This window comes from Scyliorhinus canicula, chromosome 6 (genome assembly GCF_902713615.1).
Source record: "Scyliorhinus canicula chromosome 6, sScyCan1.1, whole genome shotgun sequence".
Lineage (NCBI taxonomy): Eukaryota > Metazoa > Chordata > Chondrichthyes > Carcharhiniformes > Scyliorhinidae > Scyliorhinus > Scyliorhinus canicula.
The window spans coordinates 53,831,165-53,851,063 of NC_052151.1; the positions used below are offsets into that span (position 1 = coordinate 53,831,165).

Below are 19,899 nucleotides of genomic sequence, written 5' to 3' on the forward strand. Positions count from 1 at the left end.
GACGCAGATGCCAGAGGTTCACAGGAGCAGGGGCAACATTGCGAGGACCGGCAGACAGTGCAGAAAGAAAACGGCACGATCTCCTCAGGTCGGCCAGGGTGAGTCGGCAGAGCAATAACCCCTGTCCCACACACCCGTAACCCCAACACTCCCCTCCCTCCCCACCACCAACCACAGGGCGGCACGGTAGCATTGTGGATAGCACAATCGCTTCACAGCTCCAGGGTCCCAGGTTCGATTCCGGCTTGGGTCACTGTCTGTGCGGAGTCTGCACATCCTCCCCATGTGTGCGTGGATTTCCTCCGGGTGCTCCGGTTTCCTCCCACAGTCCAAAGATGTGCAGATTAGGTGGATTGCCATGCTAAAGTGCCCTTAGTGTCCAAAATTGCCCTTAGTGTTGGGTGGGGTTACTGGGTTATGGGGATAGGGTGGAGTTGTTGACCTTGGGTAGGGTGCTCTTTCCAAGAGCCGGTGCAGACTCGATGGGCTGAATGGCCTCCTTCTGCACTGTAAATTCTATGAAACGCCCACCCTGCCCATGCCATCACCCATACCGGCCGCCATGGACTGTCCAACATTTGTGCGATTTCTGATCTCTCCCCCTCAGGAGACGGCTGCCCTCAATCGCCGAGGAGGGAGAAGCCTGGAGAGAGACAGCCAGACCTGCGGTCCCTCACCGCAGCGGAATAGAGGGCACTGGACACGGTTGGAGGGCCCAAAGAAAGGTTGTCGCCGGGGTGAAGGTTGGCATCGGGCGAAGTGAGACCCTGCTGAGTTGCAGTTCCCCATGGATCATGTGTGATTCCCCACCACCACCACACCAATACCACCCCCACTCTCACACCCCTCTCTCCACCACCAGCCCCCTCCTCACTCCTCTGCTTCCAGTTTTTCCTACAAGTGAATCATCCTCTCCACGTCCACTCTATCCAGGCCTCGCAGTTTCCTATAAGTTTCAATAAGATTCCCGCTCATCCTTCTAAACTCTAATGAGTACAGACCCAGAGTAGTCCTCAACCGTTCCTCATACGACAAGCTCTTCATTCCAGGGATCATTCTTGTGAGCCTCCTCTGGATCCTTTCCAAAGCCAGCACATCCTTCCTTAGATATGGGGCCCAAAACTGCTCAGAATACTCCAAATGGGCTCTGGCCAGAGCCTTATACAGACTCAGAAGTACATCCCTGGTCTTGTATTCTAGCCTTCTCAACATGAATGCTAACATTGCATTTGCCTTCCTAACTGCCGACTGAACCTGCACTTTAACCTTAAGAGAATCGTGAACAAGGATTCCCAAGTCCCTTTGTGCTTCTGATTTCCTAAGCATTTCCCCATTTAGAAAATAGTCCATGCCTCCATTTCTCCTTCCAAACTGCAGAACCTCACATTTTTCCACATTGTATTCCATCTGCCACTTCTTTGCCCACTCTCCTAGCTTGTCCAAGTCCTTCTGCATCCCCCTTGCTTCCTCAATACTACCTGCCGCTCTACAGATCTTTGTATCATCTGCAAACTTAGCAACAGTGTCTTCAGTTCCTTCTTCCAGATCATTAAAGTTGTGGTCCCAGCACCGACCCCTGAGGCACACCACTGGTCACTGGCTGCCATCCTGAAAAAGACCCCTTTATCCCTACTCTCTGCCTTCTGCCAGTCGGCCAATCTTCTATCCATGCCAGGATCTTACCCTTAGCTCCATGGGCTCTTAACCTATTTAACAGTCTCCTCTGCGGCACTTTGTCAAAGGCCTTCTGGAAATCTAAATAAATCACGTCCACTGGTTCTCCTTTGTCTAACGTCCTTGTAATTTCCTCAAAGAACTCTAACAAATTTGTCAGACATAACCTCCCCTATCCTGAGATGTACAAATGGACTCAATCACCTTTGCCAAATCATCTGTAACCGCCTGCCTGTTTCCTAAACTCCTCCGCCAGGAATTCCATCAGCCACTCAGGAGTCCACTTAGAGGGCAATGACAACAGTCCTCTGCCATTTTCTCCCCTCTTGCAACACAAGGGCCTTCCAAATCAGTCGAGGACCCCTTACTCAACTTGTACGTCATGATCTAATCTCCAGAAATTCTACGCTGGAGGAAATCAAACTCTCCAACTACACTTTTTCCACCTGGACAGCACTCGTTAAAACCGGCAAAAAGGGGCAGAAACCGAATCCCCAAGCAGAAGTCACCTCATGTGCGACCGTTCACCTCATGACCACCACTGGAAGTAAATACTCTGTAACTTCTTGAGTGAAAACCTAGATGTAGTTTAAAAGAAAGGTTTGTTACAAAATCCAAACTTACTTCAGTTTTGAGTTCAGGGGTCCTAAATTGACAAATCTCAGACTTTCTGCGCATGTGGCGGCCGAGAATGGGCTGCAAATGTGCAGTTCTACACCTGTATTCTTTGAGCCCAGGACAAGCCTCCCCACGCCTACGCATGAAGAGAAAAGAAGACGTTGTGAAGAACCCAGGTCAGGTGACCGACAGTGGTGAACTATAGCTGAAAACTGTTCCAGGTAGCGAACAAGGAGAGGGGATAAGAGGGTATACCAAATATGGGACAGAAACAGGCCTCAGCTAAGGAAAAAAGAGATAAGCTGACTCCACATTAGAGAACGTGCTGGAGGCGCAGGCTTTAAGAGGGCTCAGAAGAAGCCTTGGCAATTGAAAAGTGTTCAGGAGAAGCACCAAAGATCCAAGCTGACCTCTAATGGTTGGTGACTCCATGCTATGGGACATGGGGGCAAAGGTACCCCTGTTCTGCTTGGCGTGACCGAAGAATGAAATTGTGTTTTTAAGTTGATGTTTTCGTGTACTCAGGAATCCAGGGAAACAGAATCTCAGTTGGAGTGACTTTTGTGGAGAATTCCAAGGTGAGATCTTCAAAATTGAAGAACATAGAACAGTACAGCACAGAACAGGCCCTTCGGCCCTCGATGTTGAGCCGAGCATTGTCCGAAACCAAGATCAAGCTATCCCACTCCCTGTCATTCTGGTCTGCTGCATGTGCCTATCCAATAACCGCTTGAAAGTTCCTAAAAAGTGTCCGACTCCACTATCACAGCAGGCAGTCCATTCCACACCTTAACCACTCTCTGAGTAAAGAACCTACCTATGGGATCTTTCATGAGAGAGACAAAGTTTTAGTGAGATTTGCTGACTCACAGTGTTAATGACATCTGGATTTGTTGAAAAATCCACAGAACCTGTTTTTGTCGTATTTGGCATTTATTGCGCAGTAGTGTGTTTGACCACTGTTTGCTTGTTTATTCACATGTCCCTCAAATTAATCCTGAGTGTTGGAGTGTAAGATAGTTATTGTGAGTTGTTTAATCTTCCTGATCTTGTGAAGGCTATTTTTGTTGCTTCAAAACCTGTGGAATCTTATTGCTTTCTTCACTTAGCAAGTGTCTGAAATTGCAACCTTTTTCTACTGTAAACAAAATGGGTGGGACTTTCTCCAGCCCATCCCTCTGACAGGTTCTTCGAGTTCCACTGAAGACTGACCACCACTGCGGTTCCTCAACAGAGGCATGACAAGGAATGTAAATTGCCATAGACTATAGTGGGGCTGAAAGATCCCGCCAGCAACTGTTAGTGAGCCACCTCCTATAATAATAACTTATTGTCACAAGTAGGCTTCAATTAAGTTACTGTGAAAAGCCCCTAGTCGTCACATTTCGGCGCCTGTTCAGCGAGGCCAGTACCAGGAATTGAACCTGCGCTGCTGCCTTGTTCTGCATTACAAGCCAGCTGTTTAGCCCACTGTGCTCAACCATCCCCTGCGGACAATGGAGTGAATGAGATGCAGATGAGATGCACCCCTCCTTCACGGCGGCTGGTGAATTCCCATTCAAATTTATTGGCCCCTAACAGGAGACCTGGCCTTGGACTTTTAACAGTAGGAATAAATAGAAAATACAATGAGAAATCAAATAAATCAATATACGATAAACAGAGTAAGTGAATTACTCTTCTTTTGCGTTATATGGACTCAAAGCATTAACTCTCTTTTTCTCTCTGAAACGCTGCTAAACCTGCCGAGCTTTTCCAGCGTTTTGTTTTTATTTCAGTGTTTTGCTTTTAGGTTATTTAGCCTTACCCCACCTCACAGTTTTTAGTCTATATCCATGCAGATTATTAACCTCAAGCATGATGGCACAGAGATTAACATTGCTTCCTCACAGTGCCAGCGACCTGGGTTCAATTCCAGCCTTGGGTTGATTGTGTGGGGTTTGCATATTCTCCCTCTATCTGCATTTCTTTTCCTCCGGGTGTTCCAGTTTCCTCTCACCATGTAAAGATATGCAGGTTAGGTGGATTGGCTATGCTAAATTGCCCCTTAAGAATCCAACAGTCAGGTGGGGTCACGAGGATAGGGTGAGGCAGCGAGCCGAGGTAGGATGCTCGCTCTTTCAGAGGGTCTGTACAGACTTGATGACCCGAATAGCCTCTTTCAGCACCGTGGGGATTTCTATGATATTCAAGCTTCTTTTCAAATAGAGACTTTCTACCTCTACCACTTAGTTCCAGATCCCCACCATGCACTGGGTGAAGAAAACTCCTTAAATGCCTCTAATTCTCCACAGGCCCCATCTTTGTTTCTTGACTTATCTAATTACCAGATTCCTATCTTCCACCATCAGTGTTTTTTTCATTTAATCACTCTAGCCCACCTCCAGCCTTTGTGTTTCTCTTTTTCCCTCCCTGTCTCTGTATTTGCATCTCATTTACTCCATTGTCAGCAGCTGCCGTCGCGCATGCGCACCGTCTCGCCTCCCTCTCCCCCCGTGGCGGGGCGGTTGTCATGGCAGCCGGCCTGCGACCCCCCCCTCCCCCCACACCGCCATTTTCCGCGGCGGTTTGGTAACCATGGCGATCACTCCAGCCCAGGTCTTCGCGTCGTTGTTGTCGGACCAGGAGAAGAGTAAACGGTACCGGTCAGAGTGTCGCGGCGCTAAGTCGCCGCCCTCGTCCGCGGCCGCCGAGCGGGAGGTGCAGGTCAGCGCCTCGGCCCAGGTGTCGGCGCCGCCGAACCGGGCTCGGCTCTGCGTGCTGGTGGGCAGCAGGAAGGAGGCGGCGGTGGCGGCCAAGAGCAGCGTCAACCGGCGGCTCGACTACATCCTGCAGAGCGTCCGGGCCCACGGCGTGCGGGTAAGGGTTCTGTCTCCAGCCCTCCAACTGCTCCCGCACACTGGCCAGGCTCTATCCAGACTGGGGCCTGAGTGCAGGGCTGGGACAATTATCCCATGGCCCTATTTCAGAGCATCAACTAACATCCACTCAAACACACGATGTTTGATTATTGTGGTATCTGCTGTGTGCAAATTGGCGGCCACGTTACAATAGTGACGCCCATTTCAAAATATACCCAATTTGGCGGTTAAACCACTTTGGGCATTCAGACACCCCGAAAGGCATTTTTAAAAATATTTATTTTCTCTCTTCCTCCGTCACTAATTCTCGTGTCAGGAAAAGGAGCCTGGATTCCCATGCTGTGTTTCAATTGGCCTCATTTAGCACCCTGAGAGTTGAGACACATCAACATTGCTCACATTTATACCAATGCGCAGTTAAAATAATGTGTTCATTGTGATTGAAAGACTGGCACAGACACTGGGCTGAATGGCCTCCTGGGCTACACTGTTCCATCATTCATCATCCATACAAGTTGACTGTAGCTGTTAATAGTCACCTAGTTAAATCTGACACGATAATGAACTGACTGTTGAAAATACAGTCAGCGTGCATCAAGGGTGTAATTACTCTCTTTTGGTGATGATAAATGTCACTGGTGGTAGCTCCCATTTGGCTGCTGCAGCATTAATGGTTGACAGTCACTTGGACAACCCCATTCGATATCGTATGTCAACTGTGTTTGAAACATAGGGCAGCCCGGTGGCTCAGTGATTAGCACTGCAGTCTCGGTGCCGAGGTCCAGTTTCAATCCCAGCTCTGGGTCACTATCCGTGTGGAGTTTGCACATTCTCCCAGTGTTTGCGTGGGTTTTACCCCCACAACTCAAAGATGTGCAGGTAGGTAAATTGAATACGCTAAATTGTCCCTTAATTGGAAAAAATGAATTGGGTACAATTTGTGGCATCAAATAGACTAAGGAATGTAATGTGGTTAAAAGCTTATTTTTGTTGACCTTAAGGTCCACCTTCTCAACCTTGTCCCTTGCCTGAGGTGTGGTAAATCACCACCACTCAGTTTTCACCCCGCCCCCGCCTAAAAGAGGAAAGCAGCCTATGGTCATCTGGGTCAATGGAAACTTTTATATCGTAATCACAACGCAATAATTTTTTCTCCTCCTGAGTCTGCTGGCATTTAGTGTGCAATCCATAAATTAATGCAGTATGTTATTTGATTCAATGGGGCTATATGAACTTCACCTTCTACGTAGATACTTGGTTGTAAAATTGTAAAACACAATCACAAGCTTCTCTCAGTGACGTGTTGAAAATTTTAGCTTCTAACAGTTCAACGATGCCATCGGCAGTATCTGGTGCTACCAGTACTGTCGTAATGTACATATATCTGTACAATTGTGATCGATAACAGTGAATACAATCAACCCGGCCCTGGCCTTGACCTGGAAGCGGATGAGGCCTGACCCGGAAGTCCAACCCGGCTCTCGGAATGCCCAACTCGACCCGGCCCGACATGGCTTAATGGCAGATGGAGGAAAGGAGGAGAATCTATGTCGAAGTCTGACCAGGCCCACTCCAAGGCCTGATTCCAAGAGCGCCTGACCAGACCATCAATACTGAACCCAACACAGGACCCAGCCCAACCTGACCCAGGAAGACCCTGCCTGTGACCCAAAAATCATGTGATTTGGAGAGAAGTAAACTGCTAGGTCAGCCTACGGCGTGGGAGAAATTTAAACCCTTCCTGTCCAAATAAATAAGGATTTCTCTGCCAATGGGAGTGAAGTGGGAAGAAGCAGCATGATAATATGGAATTCTGCGTGGGTTTCCTCCTGGTGATCCAGTTTCGTCCCGCAAGTCCTAAAAGACGTGCTTGTTGGGTAATGTGGCTCTAGGATTGGGCTCATGACCCATGGAAGGACCCACAACCCATGACCAATAAAACAGAGTTCCTTAGATGGACATTCATACTTGTTAGCGAGTGATCGGCAAAGAAGAAGAATGTCTCCGAGGGGTTAACCTGTTAATGAGTGGCCAAAAATAAATATATTATTGCTCGATAGCACACAGAGCATTGCTTAAAAAAAGTTGCATCAATTTCAAGTCGGCAGTCAGCATTCAATTTCATTAATATCCAGAATGTTTGTTTGTGCTCAACTGTCACATAGATAACATTTCCCTGAATGCTTTCTACAGCTGAGAAAATCAATAGTGAATGCTGACCGCACTCAATTTCCCCACACTCAATTTCCCCGCGCTAATTAAAACAATGTTAAACCAATCAAAACTAACTTTAAGTATTTAAAGTGCTCGTTTGTTTTGAAACTGAACTTGTTCTCCAGTGGAGAATTCTCGAGTTGTAACTGAACTAAACAGACCAGAGCAGCCCCAGGCTCAAACCCTACTTAGTGCTGTGTTAGCTTTTCTCGGCTGGAGTAACAGTGGAGCACTTAATCTCCGAGGAGAGAGAAATCAGCTATTTGCCCCTCCTTCCCCAAAACAATTCTTTACTCTCTCTACCACTCTGATTATTTCCCTCATCTTTTCTCCCTCGTCCAAGGGCTGTAATTTTTTGCACATTACGGAGAATTACAGCGTATTTACAGCATTGAAACAGACCATTGGATGCAATAGATCCATGTGTTTGTTCTGCTCGCAAGCTTCTTCCATCTGTTCTTCATTGAACTCCATCAGCATAGGCCTTTATCCATTTCTCCCTAAGCTTATCTGCCTTTTCTTTAAATGCATCTGTGCTATTTGTCTCAACAATTACTTGTGATAGTGAGTTCCATAGTCTAACCACTCTGGTTAAAGAAGGTTCTTCTGAATCCATGTTGAGTTTATATTTATGGCATTCAGTTTTGGTATCACCTGCAAGTGAAACCATCTTCCATGTTGACTCTTATCAAACCTTTTCGGTAATCTTTAAAGTTCTCTTTCAGTTCACCCCTCAGTAGTTTTGCTGGAGAAAGGAGTCCCACCATGTTTCCTGATGGGTAAAACTTCTAAGTGCTGGTAGTATTTTATAAATCTCTGTTGCACCATCTTCAGTGCCTCGTTTTTTTACAATATGGAGCCCAGAACTGTTCACAGTCCAGTACTCCAAATTTGATCTAACCAAGGTTCTGTACAGGTTTAACATAATTTATCGGCTTTTTAATTCTATCCCTCCCGAAATGAAATCCAGTACTTTGTTTGCATTTTATTATGGGCTTATTGACCCACATTACTTACTTTGATTTGTGTATCTGCACCCCCAGATCCTTCTGTTCTTCCATCCCATTAGACACTTTATCCAAAAGCAAAATAGGGCGGATTCTAGAAATGTAAAATAGAACGCTGTAAATAGTCGACAGGTCTGTCATCATCTGGAGAGAGAAACAAAGGCCAGAATTCTCCAGTCCTTGCGATTCACTTTTCCTGGTGGGAACGCATCTCAGCCAGCGTGTTTCGTCAGCATGAAGTGATTACAATGGGAAATACCATTGACAAGCGGCGGGAAGGTAGAATCCCGCCCCCAGTGAACAGCACGCGGATGAGAAATGTGGCTGGGGACGGGAGAATCCCACCCAAGTTAATGTTTCAGGTTGTGACCTATCAGCAAGTTTGGATGCTGTTTAGTCACTCATCACTACATCAACCACTAGCAGTCTCACCCTCTTCTGTCCCAATCACTCAATACTACAGGAACATCAGGGTGACACAGTGGTTAGCACTGCTGCCTCACAGCTCCAGGGACCTGGGTTCAATTCCGGCCTCGGGTGACTGTGTATGTGGTGTTTGCACTTTCTTCCCGTGTCTGGCTGGGTTTCCTCCGGGTGCTCTGGTTTCCTCCCACAGTACAAAGATGTGCTCGTTAGGTGGATTGGCCATGATAAATTGTCCTTAGTGTGTCCAAAAAGGTTGGGTGGGGGGGTACTGGGTTACAGAGATAGGGTGGAGGCGTGGGCTTAAGTAGGGTGTTCTTTCCAAGGGCTGGCGCATACTCGATGAGCCATATGATTTCCTTCTGCAATGTAAATTCACTGGATAGCAAAAATAACCATCGTCTGTTTTCCCCACTACCAACTCCTTGCACTCTTTTCTTCTGACGCTATCATTGAGTGTGAGGAGCTCATGGACTTTTCTGTCTTTAAGTTTATTTTTGGGATGTGGGTGCTGCTGACTGGGCCAGTATTTATTGCCTACCCTGAGGGTATTTTAAGAGGCAACCACATTGCTGTGGATCAGGATTTACATGTCGGTCAGACCAGTTAAAGACGACAGATTCCTTTCCATAAAGGGCATTAGTGAACTAGGTGGGTTTTTACAACAATCGACAATGGCTTCATGGTCATCATTAGACTTTTAATTCATGATTTTTATTGAATTCAATTTTCCGGATTTGAATCCGGGTCCTGGGGCATTGCCCTGGGTCTCTGGATTACTAGTCCAGCAACAACACCACTGCCCTTCCCATATACCTCCTTTCCCCTGCCCACCAAGCAAATCCTTTCTTCAGGCTTAGTCCTAGAAGGGAAAATAAAGTTTTGTCTTCGGGGTAAGACTTCAGGCTGTGTTGCCCTGTAGTTGCGGGTAGATACCTGAAAAAGTAAGTCCAAACTTGTCCCCTCGGGCTTCATGTCAAACTCCATTTCACTATTAGCAGGAATCAACACTTCCAGCAGAATGAATCTTATTCATGCTGAATTGAATTAAATGTCTTCTCCTCCCCAATGGGAAATTGATTGGGGTTGGAAACACAAGACTACTCTTATCTGTTTGCAATAAGATATGTACATACTCGTGGTAATGATTTTATGGAACCTGCAATATTGCTACCTAATTGAATACTTTGTATGCAAATGTTCCAGGAGGACAGTGTTACAGTGACTAAAGATTTTCGGCGAGTTGAAAATGCCTATCAAATGGAAGCAGAGGTACAAATTTTCATAAATTTGTTAAAACTGTTGTATATATGCATTGATTAAACTATACCCTGAATCACAGTTATTTTGGGGATGTTACTTGTGTCCTATATGAAGACTGGTGCAAAATACATCTAGCTTCGCCCAACTTTCCATTATCAATTCCCCAAACCCACTTTCTATAGAACCAACACTTTCTTTGTTCACTCGTTTTCTTTAAATATCCGTAGACACTCTATCTGTCTTTATATTAATAACTAGCTTTCTCTTGTACTCTTTTTCCCCTCCTTATCAATCCTTTTATCCTTTGATATTCTTTATATTCTGTCCAATTTTCTGACCTGCCACTCTCAGCTTTCTAAGTTTTTAAAAATGTAACTTATATTTTTAGGCCTTCAGGACTTCCTAGTCCCTTCTCAGACCTGTTAGCCTGACAGAATTTTGAGAGCATTGAGTAAGGCCTACTAATTGTAGGTATCCCCACTCAGGGAAAAACCTTACAACTATGTGGACAACAGAAACCTATAACCATCAATGCTCTTTTTTTTTTTCTTTTCTGCTTTGCAGTGGATAATAATCTAGGAAAATTGGCTTCATCGTCTCTTTCAGGCCTTTGGTTCTGCTCAGTAGTGATCTGGATTGGCAGCCTCTGATATGGTTTAAAGAGCGAAGTAGCTTCTCCAGAAAATCTAACTGAAAACAAAAGTTTTTTATAGGGAATTACAGGAGAGGGACCCAACCACTACTGCTCTGGAAGATATTAGTTATTACATCAGCGTCTAGTCTCTTCATTTTTGGGGTGGTAGTTGTGGTTGGCTGGGAGAAAATTTGAGCAGTCAGTGGGAGAATACTGCTCTTCAAATAGTTTCCTATATATACATTTAAGATAACACACTTGGTTTAACATAAGGATAGCATATCTGGCTATGCAATTGTTTCTCAGTACTGCAGTAAAGTACAGGGCCTACATTATGTGCTGAAGTCCTGGAGAGAGGCTTGTTATCAAAGCCTTGAACTGAACTCGGCACCCAGTGTTTGTTTAAAACCGACTGATTTTTCATCTTTGGTCTTCACAATCTCCTGCATTCTGGTGCAGGACCTCTTCTCCCAGCACCCTACCGTCGTTGCTATAATATGGAGGCAGGTGTGCATCATAGCAAACTGATGACTTTACATACAGTTTTCCTTCCTGCAAAGAAACAGTTCGCCTCTGCTCAGCACTCCATTATCCATGAATATTGAAAGTTCTATTTGTATGTGTGAGAGTTTCAATTTCATCTTTATCTGCCTTAAAATGTTTTAAGTCCAAAGCCAATCAGGATAGGGGATGGAATTATGGCTCGGTTTTTGTTTTGCATTGGTCAAAAATTTGTAAATCTTTCTAAAAGACCAAAATGGAAGTGGAAAATTGTAATTTCTAAACAAAACTGTTAATGTCTACTTTGCGTTTTTAGAAACTGAAAGCCAATTAAAATTTTGAAAATATTGAAAATGACAACCCCACAAATGGAAATATGATATATTTCAACATTACCTGTCTGAGTCAATGGGTGCAGCAAATAAAAGACTTCAGCTTGTAGCAAGAACACATCTTGTTGGCTAAATTAACAATATATACTGGAATTTTGTAACCTTGAAACAAAAATTGGAAGGGTTGGTTATATGAACTATTTCCATTGCCCAAGCTAATATTCCTGATAAATCAATTACCCACCAGCCTAGGTCTAAAAGCGTGATGTATATTTGTATTACTGAATGCCATTCTATCTTCATTAAATCAAAGACTTTAATTCCACTTTACATTTTTTTAAACGTCATTTTGTTCTTCCCCAGGTCTGTGTTATATTCAGTGATTTTGGCAAGATGGAGAACTTGTGTAACCTGTTAGTGGAGAAACTGGACAGTTCTGTTGTTGTTGGTTCACCTCAGTTCTATCACACAACGGAAGCTGTGGAAACTATCAGGTAACATGGGCAACTTTATATATCCATTACCCAGTAGCAAAACATATTTAATGGTTTGAGAAATTGACTTAAGACGAGCTTTATTCCTTATCCTCAAACTATGAACCCTAGTTCTGGACTCCCCATCATCGGGACCATTCTTTATGAATCTGCTCTGTCTAATCCTTAAATTCTAAGTTTATCTCACTCTTCTAAACTGCAATGAATTTAATCCTAGCCAACTCTCCTCATACAAGAATAATAAACTTTGTCACAAATAGGCTTACATTAACACTATGAAAAGCCCCTAGTCACCACATTCCAGTGCCTGTTCAGGTACACAGAGGGAGAATTCCAAATTACCTAACAGGCACGTCTTTCGGGACTTGTGGGAGGAAACTGGAGCACCCGGAGGAAACCCATGTAGACACAGGGAGAACATGCGGACTCCGCACAGTGACTTGGAATCAAACTTGAAACCCTGGTGCGGTGAAGCAACAATGCTAACCACTGTGCTACTGTGTCGTCCATTATGACAGTCCTGCCATCCAGGAATCAGCCTGGTAAGCTTTGCTGCACTCCCTCCATAGCAAGGACATCCTTCCTCATACAAGGTGGAAGAGTTAATTACTAGGGGACGTAGGTTTAATGAGCGAGGGAAGTGTTTTACAAAGAGGATAGTGGATGCCTGGAACTCGTTGCCGGAGGAGGTGGTGAAGCATGTACGATAGTGACATTTAAGGGGCCTCTTGACAAATATATGAATAGGATGGGAATGGAGGGATACGGACCCCGGAATTGTAGAAGTTTTTAATTTAGACGGGCAGTATGATCAGCGCAGACTTGGAGGGCCGAAGGGCCTGTTCCTGTGCTACACGTTTCTTTGTTCTAAGGACACCTTACTCCAGGTGTGGCCTACTAATGCCCTATACATTTGTAGTAAAACATTTTACGTAAGTAAAATTTTCAGACCGTAAAGAGGTTGCAGTCTCTTGGTATACTGAGCAAAATGTTTTTTAAAAACTTACATTAATATAGCTTCTTTCACTACTTCATGATATTTAAAATGTTTCACAACTGAGGAAATACTTTTGAAGGAAAGTCTCAGTTGTAAGAATACAGAGCAGCCAATTTGCAAGGTCCCACAATGAGAAAAACAACCAGTTAATCTGTTTTATTGATGTTGATTGAGGGATTAATATTGACCAGAGCACTGGAGAATTCTCCACTCTTTGAGTTGTATACCTTTGGACAATAAGACTTTGGCTTAATGTCCCATTCAAAAAGCAGCACCTTCACCGATCTCCATGGGGACCCTTCAATGTAACTTTGAGACAGAGGCACCTTTAATGCACCTTTGATGTAACTTTGAGATCAGGTTCAGCCCCCCGCCACCCACAAGTGGCTGTGTGATCCTTGCCAGCACTTTGAAATTGCACAGAGTGCTGTTTGGGCGGCATGGTAACATAGTGGTTAGCACTGTGGCTTCATAACTCCGAGGTTCGATTCCCGGCTTAGGTCACTCTGTGTGGAGTTTGCACGTTCTCCCCATGTCTGTGTGGGTTTCCTCCAGGTGCTCTGGTTTTCATCCCACAGTCCCGAAAGACGTGCTGTTAGGTAATTTGGACATTCTGAATTCTCCCTCTGTGCATAGTGGATAATCAGAGGCTTTTTCCCAGGGTAGAGGGGCCAATTACTAGGGGGCATAGGTTTAAGGTGAGAGGGGCAAGGTTTCGAGGAGGGTAGTGGCTGTCTGGAACCTGCTGCCGGAGGAGGTGGAGGAAACAGGGATGATCGTGACGTTTAAGGGGCGTCTTGACAAGTACATGAATAGGGTGGAAATGGAGGGATACGGACCCCGGAAGTGTAGAAGATTTTAGTTTAGACGGGCAGCATGGTCGGCGCAGGCTTGGAGGGCCAAAGGGCCTGTTTTTGTGCTGAACGTTTCTTTGTTCTTTGTTCTTAAACTCAAATCCTCTCACTATGATGGCAACATAATACTTGCCTTCTTTACTGCCTGCTGTACCTGCACGCTTACTTGACTGATGCACAAGAACACCAAGATCTCACTGAGTATAACAATAATCTTTATTAGTGTCACAAGTAGGCTTACATTAACACTGCAATGAAGTTAACGTGAAAATTCCCTAGTCGCCAGACTAAGGCGCCTGTTCAACTACGCTGAGGGAGAATGCAGAATGTCCAATTCACCTAATAAGCATATCTTTCGAGGCTTGTGGGAGGAAACCAGAGTGCCCGGAGGAAACCCACACAGACATGGGGAGAACGTGCTGACTCCGCACAGACAGTGACCCAAGCTGGGAGTTCATTCTTTGAATGCTCGCCACTATCCTTCTTTTCACTAATGTTTCCCAATCCGTCCTATTCAGCTCATGCCTCATACTATCATAGTTACCTATAATGAGGCTCAGGACACTGGTCTCAGAATCAACTACCTCACTATCCATCTTGATAAAGAATAAATAAATATATATATATATATATACAAAAAACTCAAAAGATGTGAAACATTTTAGTCACATGTCTAACCGGACTCCCTGGCACTAAGGTTCATAAAAAAATCTAAATGAAACAAACCCTTTTTATCTTCCTTAACAGACAAATATATATGTAAAACTTTTAATTTAAGATGATATATTTTTCAATTCTACAGTTATTAAAACGCAATGCCTGGACATTTTTTTCTATTTGGAGAGCCCTGCCTTTGTAACTTCTAGCAAGTATAAGTAAGCCACATTGTTAGCCCAATTGATGAACTTAAATTGGTTGTTTGTGTAATTCGTAGCACGGCCAGATAAAATGGTTAGTGTCGCCCAAATGTGGAATCGTATCTAATGTTGGACACTATGTTCGGAGCTTTGGAAGCATGAGCTGGATGTATTGAAAATATTACTTCAAACAGAAAGACTATGGCCTGTCTTGAGCCTTTTTCAGTTCAAAGCTTAGAGACAACTCTGGTACATTCCTCGTAGCAACAGCTCGACCAATCAGAGTCAACTTGCCTTTTTTAAATTAAACAAACACTTGGGGGAGTAACTGTTCCCTTGTGCAATCACTGTGGCAATGCCTTGACCAAGCAGAGTGCACTTGACAACCAGCCAGCAACCTTTTTCTTATACAATATAAATTGTTCCTGTTGAAATTTGGTATTCCTCCATCAGTCCTTCTGAGTACAAGACAAAGCTTCCTCACCATGTCTCCTTTCTAAGAAACATTCAAGAACCATTTAGGACAGAGGTGGGGAGAAATTTCTTCACTCAGAGGGTGGTGAGCCTGTGGAATTCGTTACCACAGGAAGTGGTTGAGGTTAGAATATTGTATATTTTAAAGAAGCAGTTAGATATAGCATTGGGGCGAAGGGGATCAAAGGATATGGGGGATGGAAGTCGTGAGTAGGCTATTCAGTTGGATAATCAGCCTCCCCCTGCTCCTATTTTCTATGTTTCTATGTTAACTCGCTTGATTAGCATCCCGTCCACCATCTTTTTAAAAAAACGTTTATTAAGTAATTTTTCATAGTCAATGCAACCCGAATCAAACAGAAAAAAAGACAAAGCATTACAATAAAAAAAAGGGAGAACAACCCACCTAATTAACAAAAAGTGACCATCACCAAACCCCTAACAACTGACGGTGACTAACTCTTTAAATGTGGAAATCAATGGTTGTCATCTCCACTGACCCCCTGATGGTGAACTTGACCTTTTCCAAATGCAGAAATGAGATTAAGTCACCCAGCCAAGCAGATGCACTAGACGAGAGGGGGATCTCTACCCAAGGAAAATTAATCTCCATGCTATCAATGAGGCAAAGGCAAGGACATCCACTGTCACCCCAGACTCATTGGCGAATCCCACACCCTGGATATGGCCACTAGCGGGCACTGATCATAATCCACATGGATCTGTTAACATCTCTTTACAATGTATCCAAAACAATTACTTGTCGGGTCACCCTGGCATATGATGGAGAAAAAATACAATGACCTTCGGACTGTACCGTCAGGCTGGACCCTGAGTTTGGGTTGATAGAAAAGGAGTGTTTCAGGTGCTGCCAATTTTGTTTACTGTAGGAGGAATTGTATTGTACTCCATTACAAATGAAGAAAATTAATTTCATTGTTTTGATTTTTAATTCTGCAGGAATTGTGGAAATATAAAGTAGTTATGGTACAAGTTATAATATTGTGAAGTTATCAAGACAGTTGGAGAATTTATTGATCCAGAAATCTTGACATATAGCAGATGAATAATAAAACTACAATAAATTACACTAACACGGGGGCGGCGGGATGGCAGTGGTTAACACTGCTGCCTCATGACACCGAGGACCTGGGTTCGATCCCGGCCACAGGTCACTGGCCATGTGGAGTTTTCACATTTTCCCCGTGTCTACGATGGTCTCACCCCCACAACCCAAAGATGCGCAGGGTAGGTGGATTGGCCACGCTACCTTACCCCTTAAATGGAAACATTTTAAAATAATTACACTAATTCTTCAGAGAATCTGCTGATTTCCTGCTATAATTTAGGTGGAAGATTCCTGGAATTTCCTGTGGTAATCCAGAGTTCACGTTATACTGCAGATAAGGTTGGTGCATGGGCTAACGAGTGAACGACAAAGTTAATTCTTGTGCCTCACCTACATATCCTGCCCAAATCATTGCCTGGCCGACATGTGATAACAGAAATATCAGTAGCAGGTGGCTCAGGGAATGGTTTTATTTATTTATTGTCACGTGTACCGAGGTACAGTGAAAAGTATTGATTTGCTTACAGTCCAGGCAGATTACTGCATACATGAAAACAATAAACATACTATAAATAACAGTAATAAAAGCTGTGGGAAGAGGATCTGTAGGGGAGAGTCGCTATGCTCTGGCACCACCTTGAGGGGGAAAAAAACATTTTTTAAAACAGCTGCAGCCTCAGCCTGTTGTAATGTTCATTCCCTTCTTTGATCTTAGTCCTGCATCACTGCCTTCGCTTCTCCTTTCTCTTGTTTCTCCTCCTCTGCTCCTCCAGCTGTTGCTGTTGGACAGGGGTTTTCTTCCTGTTCCTGACTCCCCCGGACCCGGCCTACTCCTGCTGCTGGGGGAATCTGGGCCCAGCACAAGTCAAGTCTGTCAGGGTGCTCCAGGAGAGGAAGCCCAGGGCAGGGGAGGCCCAATATTTCCTTTTGGGACTCTGAGGAAGATTATATTCTGGCCCCAGCAACTGTTTCTAGCATGTTTCGCTCACCACTGCTACCCTGTCCTTACAATGTCAGATTAGACATTGATATCAGAGCACAACTACCAATTTGGGGGCCCCGATCACATTCACTTTCGCAATGTGAAAAAAGGAGTCCGCTAAATTAGGACCAATAAGGGCTAGGTAAGTCTGCCGCTCCACTTTATCTACCCTGCCGCTTATTTATTAGCAGTGAGTTAAAATCTGCGGCCTTATTGTCACCTGTAATCTCTTTCAACTGAAAATGCATAAATTAAAATTTAAACCAAAGTCCATTTTGTTTTATATAGGCGACAAGCATGTCTTCGAGCTGTTGCTAACTCAAGGCGTAAAGCATTTGAAGTATGCCGATTACTTGGCCAGACCCTGGGCAGACCTTTGATCGTCCGGGAAGAAGAAACCAAAGAAAGCGATGGTCTAACCTCTGAAACAGCAACACCAGACAATACGAGGTCATTGACAATTCAGCAGCAAATTAACAATGCATCTGTGACTGTTTGTTCCAAAGTGTTTGTGACTTTTGAGCTTAAATCAAAAGATAATCTCAAAAGGAATAATTAAGGAAATCCCTTTTGAATTTACAAATTAAAGCTTTTCAGGAAACCAGCTGCATTTTTAAAAATGCCAGTGAATGTTTTAAACATGCATAAAATGCAGTTTTGTGAAAGGCAATTGAAAGGTGTAAGTGCTACATTAGCTGGTCCTTAGCAGTGCTAATTTTTAATATGCTGCTTAATGTAAGCAAAATGGATCCATTGGTCTTGTGCATGATGGCACCTGCTGCTTCTACTTATTCAACTCATCACCAGTAACCAAGGCAACATGGAACTGATGTTAACTTGTAGCAATCAATATCAATGATCCCTGGGAACAAAAAGTTATTAATGCACTTTTTGATCAAATACAGGACTATGTGGCAAATTATATTTTTGAACAGTCGTTATCCTCAATCTTTTTCCGCCATTTCACTATTGTTTGATCAATCGTCATTGTTGTGCAGATAAAAAATGGAGAAGGAAATGAATGTTGATGGTACAGATCTGTTTCAAGTTGTGACGTTGCTGAATTAATGAGGGATGTAACCCTGGCAGTTAACTGCAGCAGCGTTGTGCCTACTAATGCACACAGTAGAATTTGCATGGGTTTGGCAGACAGGTGTAAAACGAGCATCCACTTTTGATGGTGTGTTGGGGTTGTAGAACCTGGAATACCTACCCCTCTACTGTACTGAGTAGGATATATGCTGCCATCCCCCACCAAACTTATACAGGGAACCAGTGCAAATAATCTTTTTTTAAATCTCTGGTCTGGGAATCCCCTCCCACTTGGGGAGCATGTGTCATAGTCATAAGTGGTTTACAACATGTAAAGAGGCCCTATAACCTATCATGTCGGCACCAGCCATCAAGCACCTATTTATGTCACCCACATCTCAGTGGCTATTTTGGCCTCAAGCTATTTGTCAAATTCCAGAAGAGGAGGCAGGAAATGAGACCCTGGCCCCATGTCCTCTGTTGTCATTGACCTTTAGTGGAGATGCTGCCATTTACAAAATCAAGCAGGGAATCCCATCTTAGGCTGGAACCTGGCATGTCCACACCCTGCCCTATATACAAGCCCTCCCAACAGCACTTGTCAGAATAATGGCGGGAGTCTGTTGGAGTATCTGAAAATATTCTGGCATCCTTCACTTGGAAAGGAGTGCAGTTTCTAACAATTGCTGTGATCTAATCTTTTATTAAAATTCAACAGATGTGAATCAGCAAAGTGTGTCAGAATAACATATCCCCTGGTTTATGGTTGAGAACCAATACATTGTCCAGTGACATGACAGTAATTTTAGTTTTTGTGGGAATGTGGAACGAATACTTAAAACAATTTCAGACAATATGTAAGACTTTGGTTTGGCAAAAAACATTTATTTTTCTAAAGTGATAAGGATCTTTTAAAACCATCCAAATAAAGAGGATTTATTTTTGTTACAATGTACTCCAATTGCTCAAGTACCATTAAAGTTATTTACAATTGAACATCTGCTTTACAATATACTACTCCACACCAAGTACTTAGTACTTTGCATACCTAAACTTGTGATTTCACAAGCTGACTTGTCCCTTGGCCACTGCACTCTTCATGTACCCGGGTCATGATTGTCAGCTGGATATTTAACCTTACCTTAGTTGCAGGGAGGAGGTACTGAAGCCAAGCTTGATCTTCGTACCCAATATGCAAATATGAATATTTGTATCGGGATCACAGAATCCTTACAGTGCAAAAGGCACTGTATCGGAGGTAGTGGTATCGCTGGATTAGTAAACCAGAGTCATACTCAAGGGACCTGGATTCGAACCCTGCCATGACAGATGGTCAAATTTCAATTTAAGAAAAATCTGGAATTTGAAGGTGACCGTGAAATCCTTATCGATTGTCGGAAAAACCTATCTGGTTCACTAAGGAAAAAAATCTGTCATCCTTACCTGGTCTGGCCTACATGTGACTCCAGACTCACAGCAATGTGGCTGACTCAAAGAGAGGCAAGTTCAGTAAAATCACTTGCTTGAGTGATTGGAATGCACTTACCTCTATAAAATCTGGGATTTCACCACTGAACCGTGAAGGGAGATGAATGAATCAAAGCTGCAGATGG

The 19,899-nt window shown here is 43.9% G+C and overlaps 1 protein-coding gene across 1 annotated transcript; it reads left to right on the forward strand.

Moving 5' to 3' along the window:
- Positions 1-4,767: 4,767 nt before the first annotated feature.
- On the forward strand, positions 4,768-19,282 carry irak1bp1 (interleukin-1 receptor-associated kinase 1 binding protein 1). Its single transcript, XM_038799291.1, has 4 exons — positions 4,768-5,151; positions 10,004-10,069; positions 11,891-12,021; positions 17,543-19,282. The coding sequence occupies exons 1-4, from the start codon at positions 4,870-4,872 to the stop codon at positions 17,811-17,813; spliced, it is 750 nt and encodes a 249-aa protein (XP_038655219.1). The 5' UTR covers positions 4,768-4,869; the 3' UTR covers positions 17,814-19,282.
- The last annotated feature ends 617 nt before the right edge of the window (positions 19,283-19,899 follow it).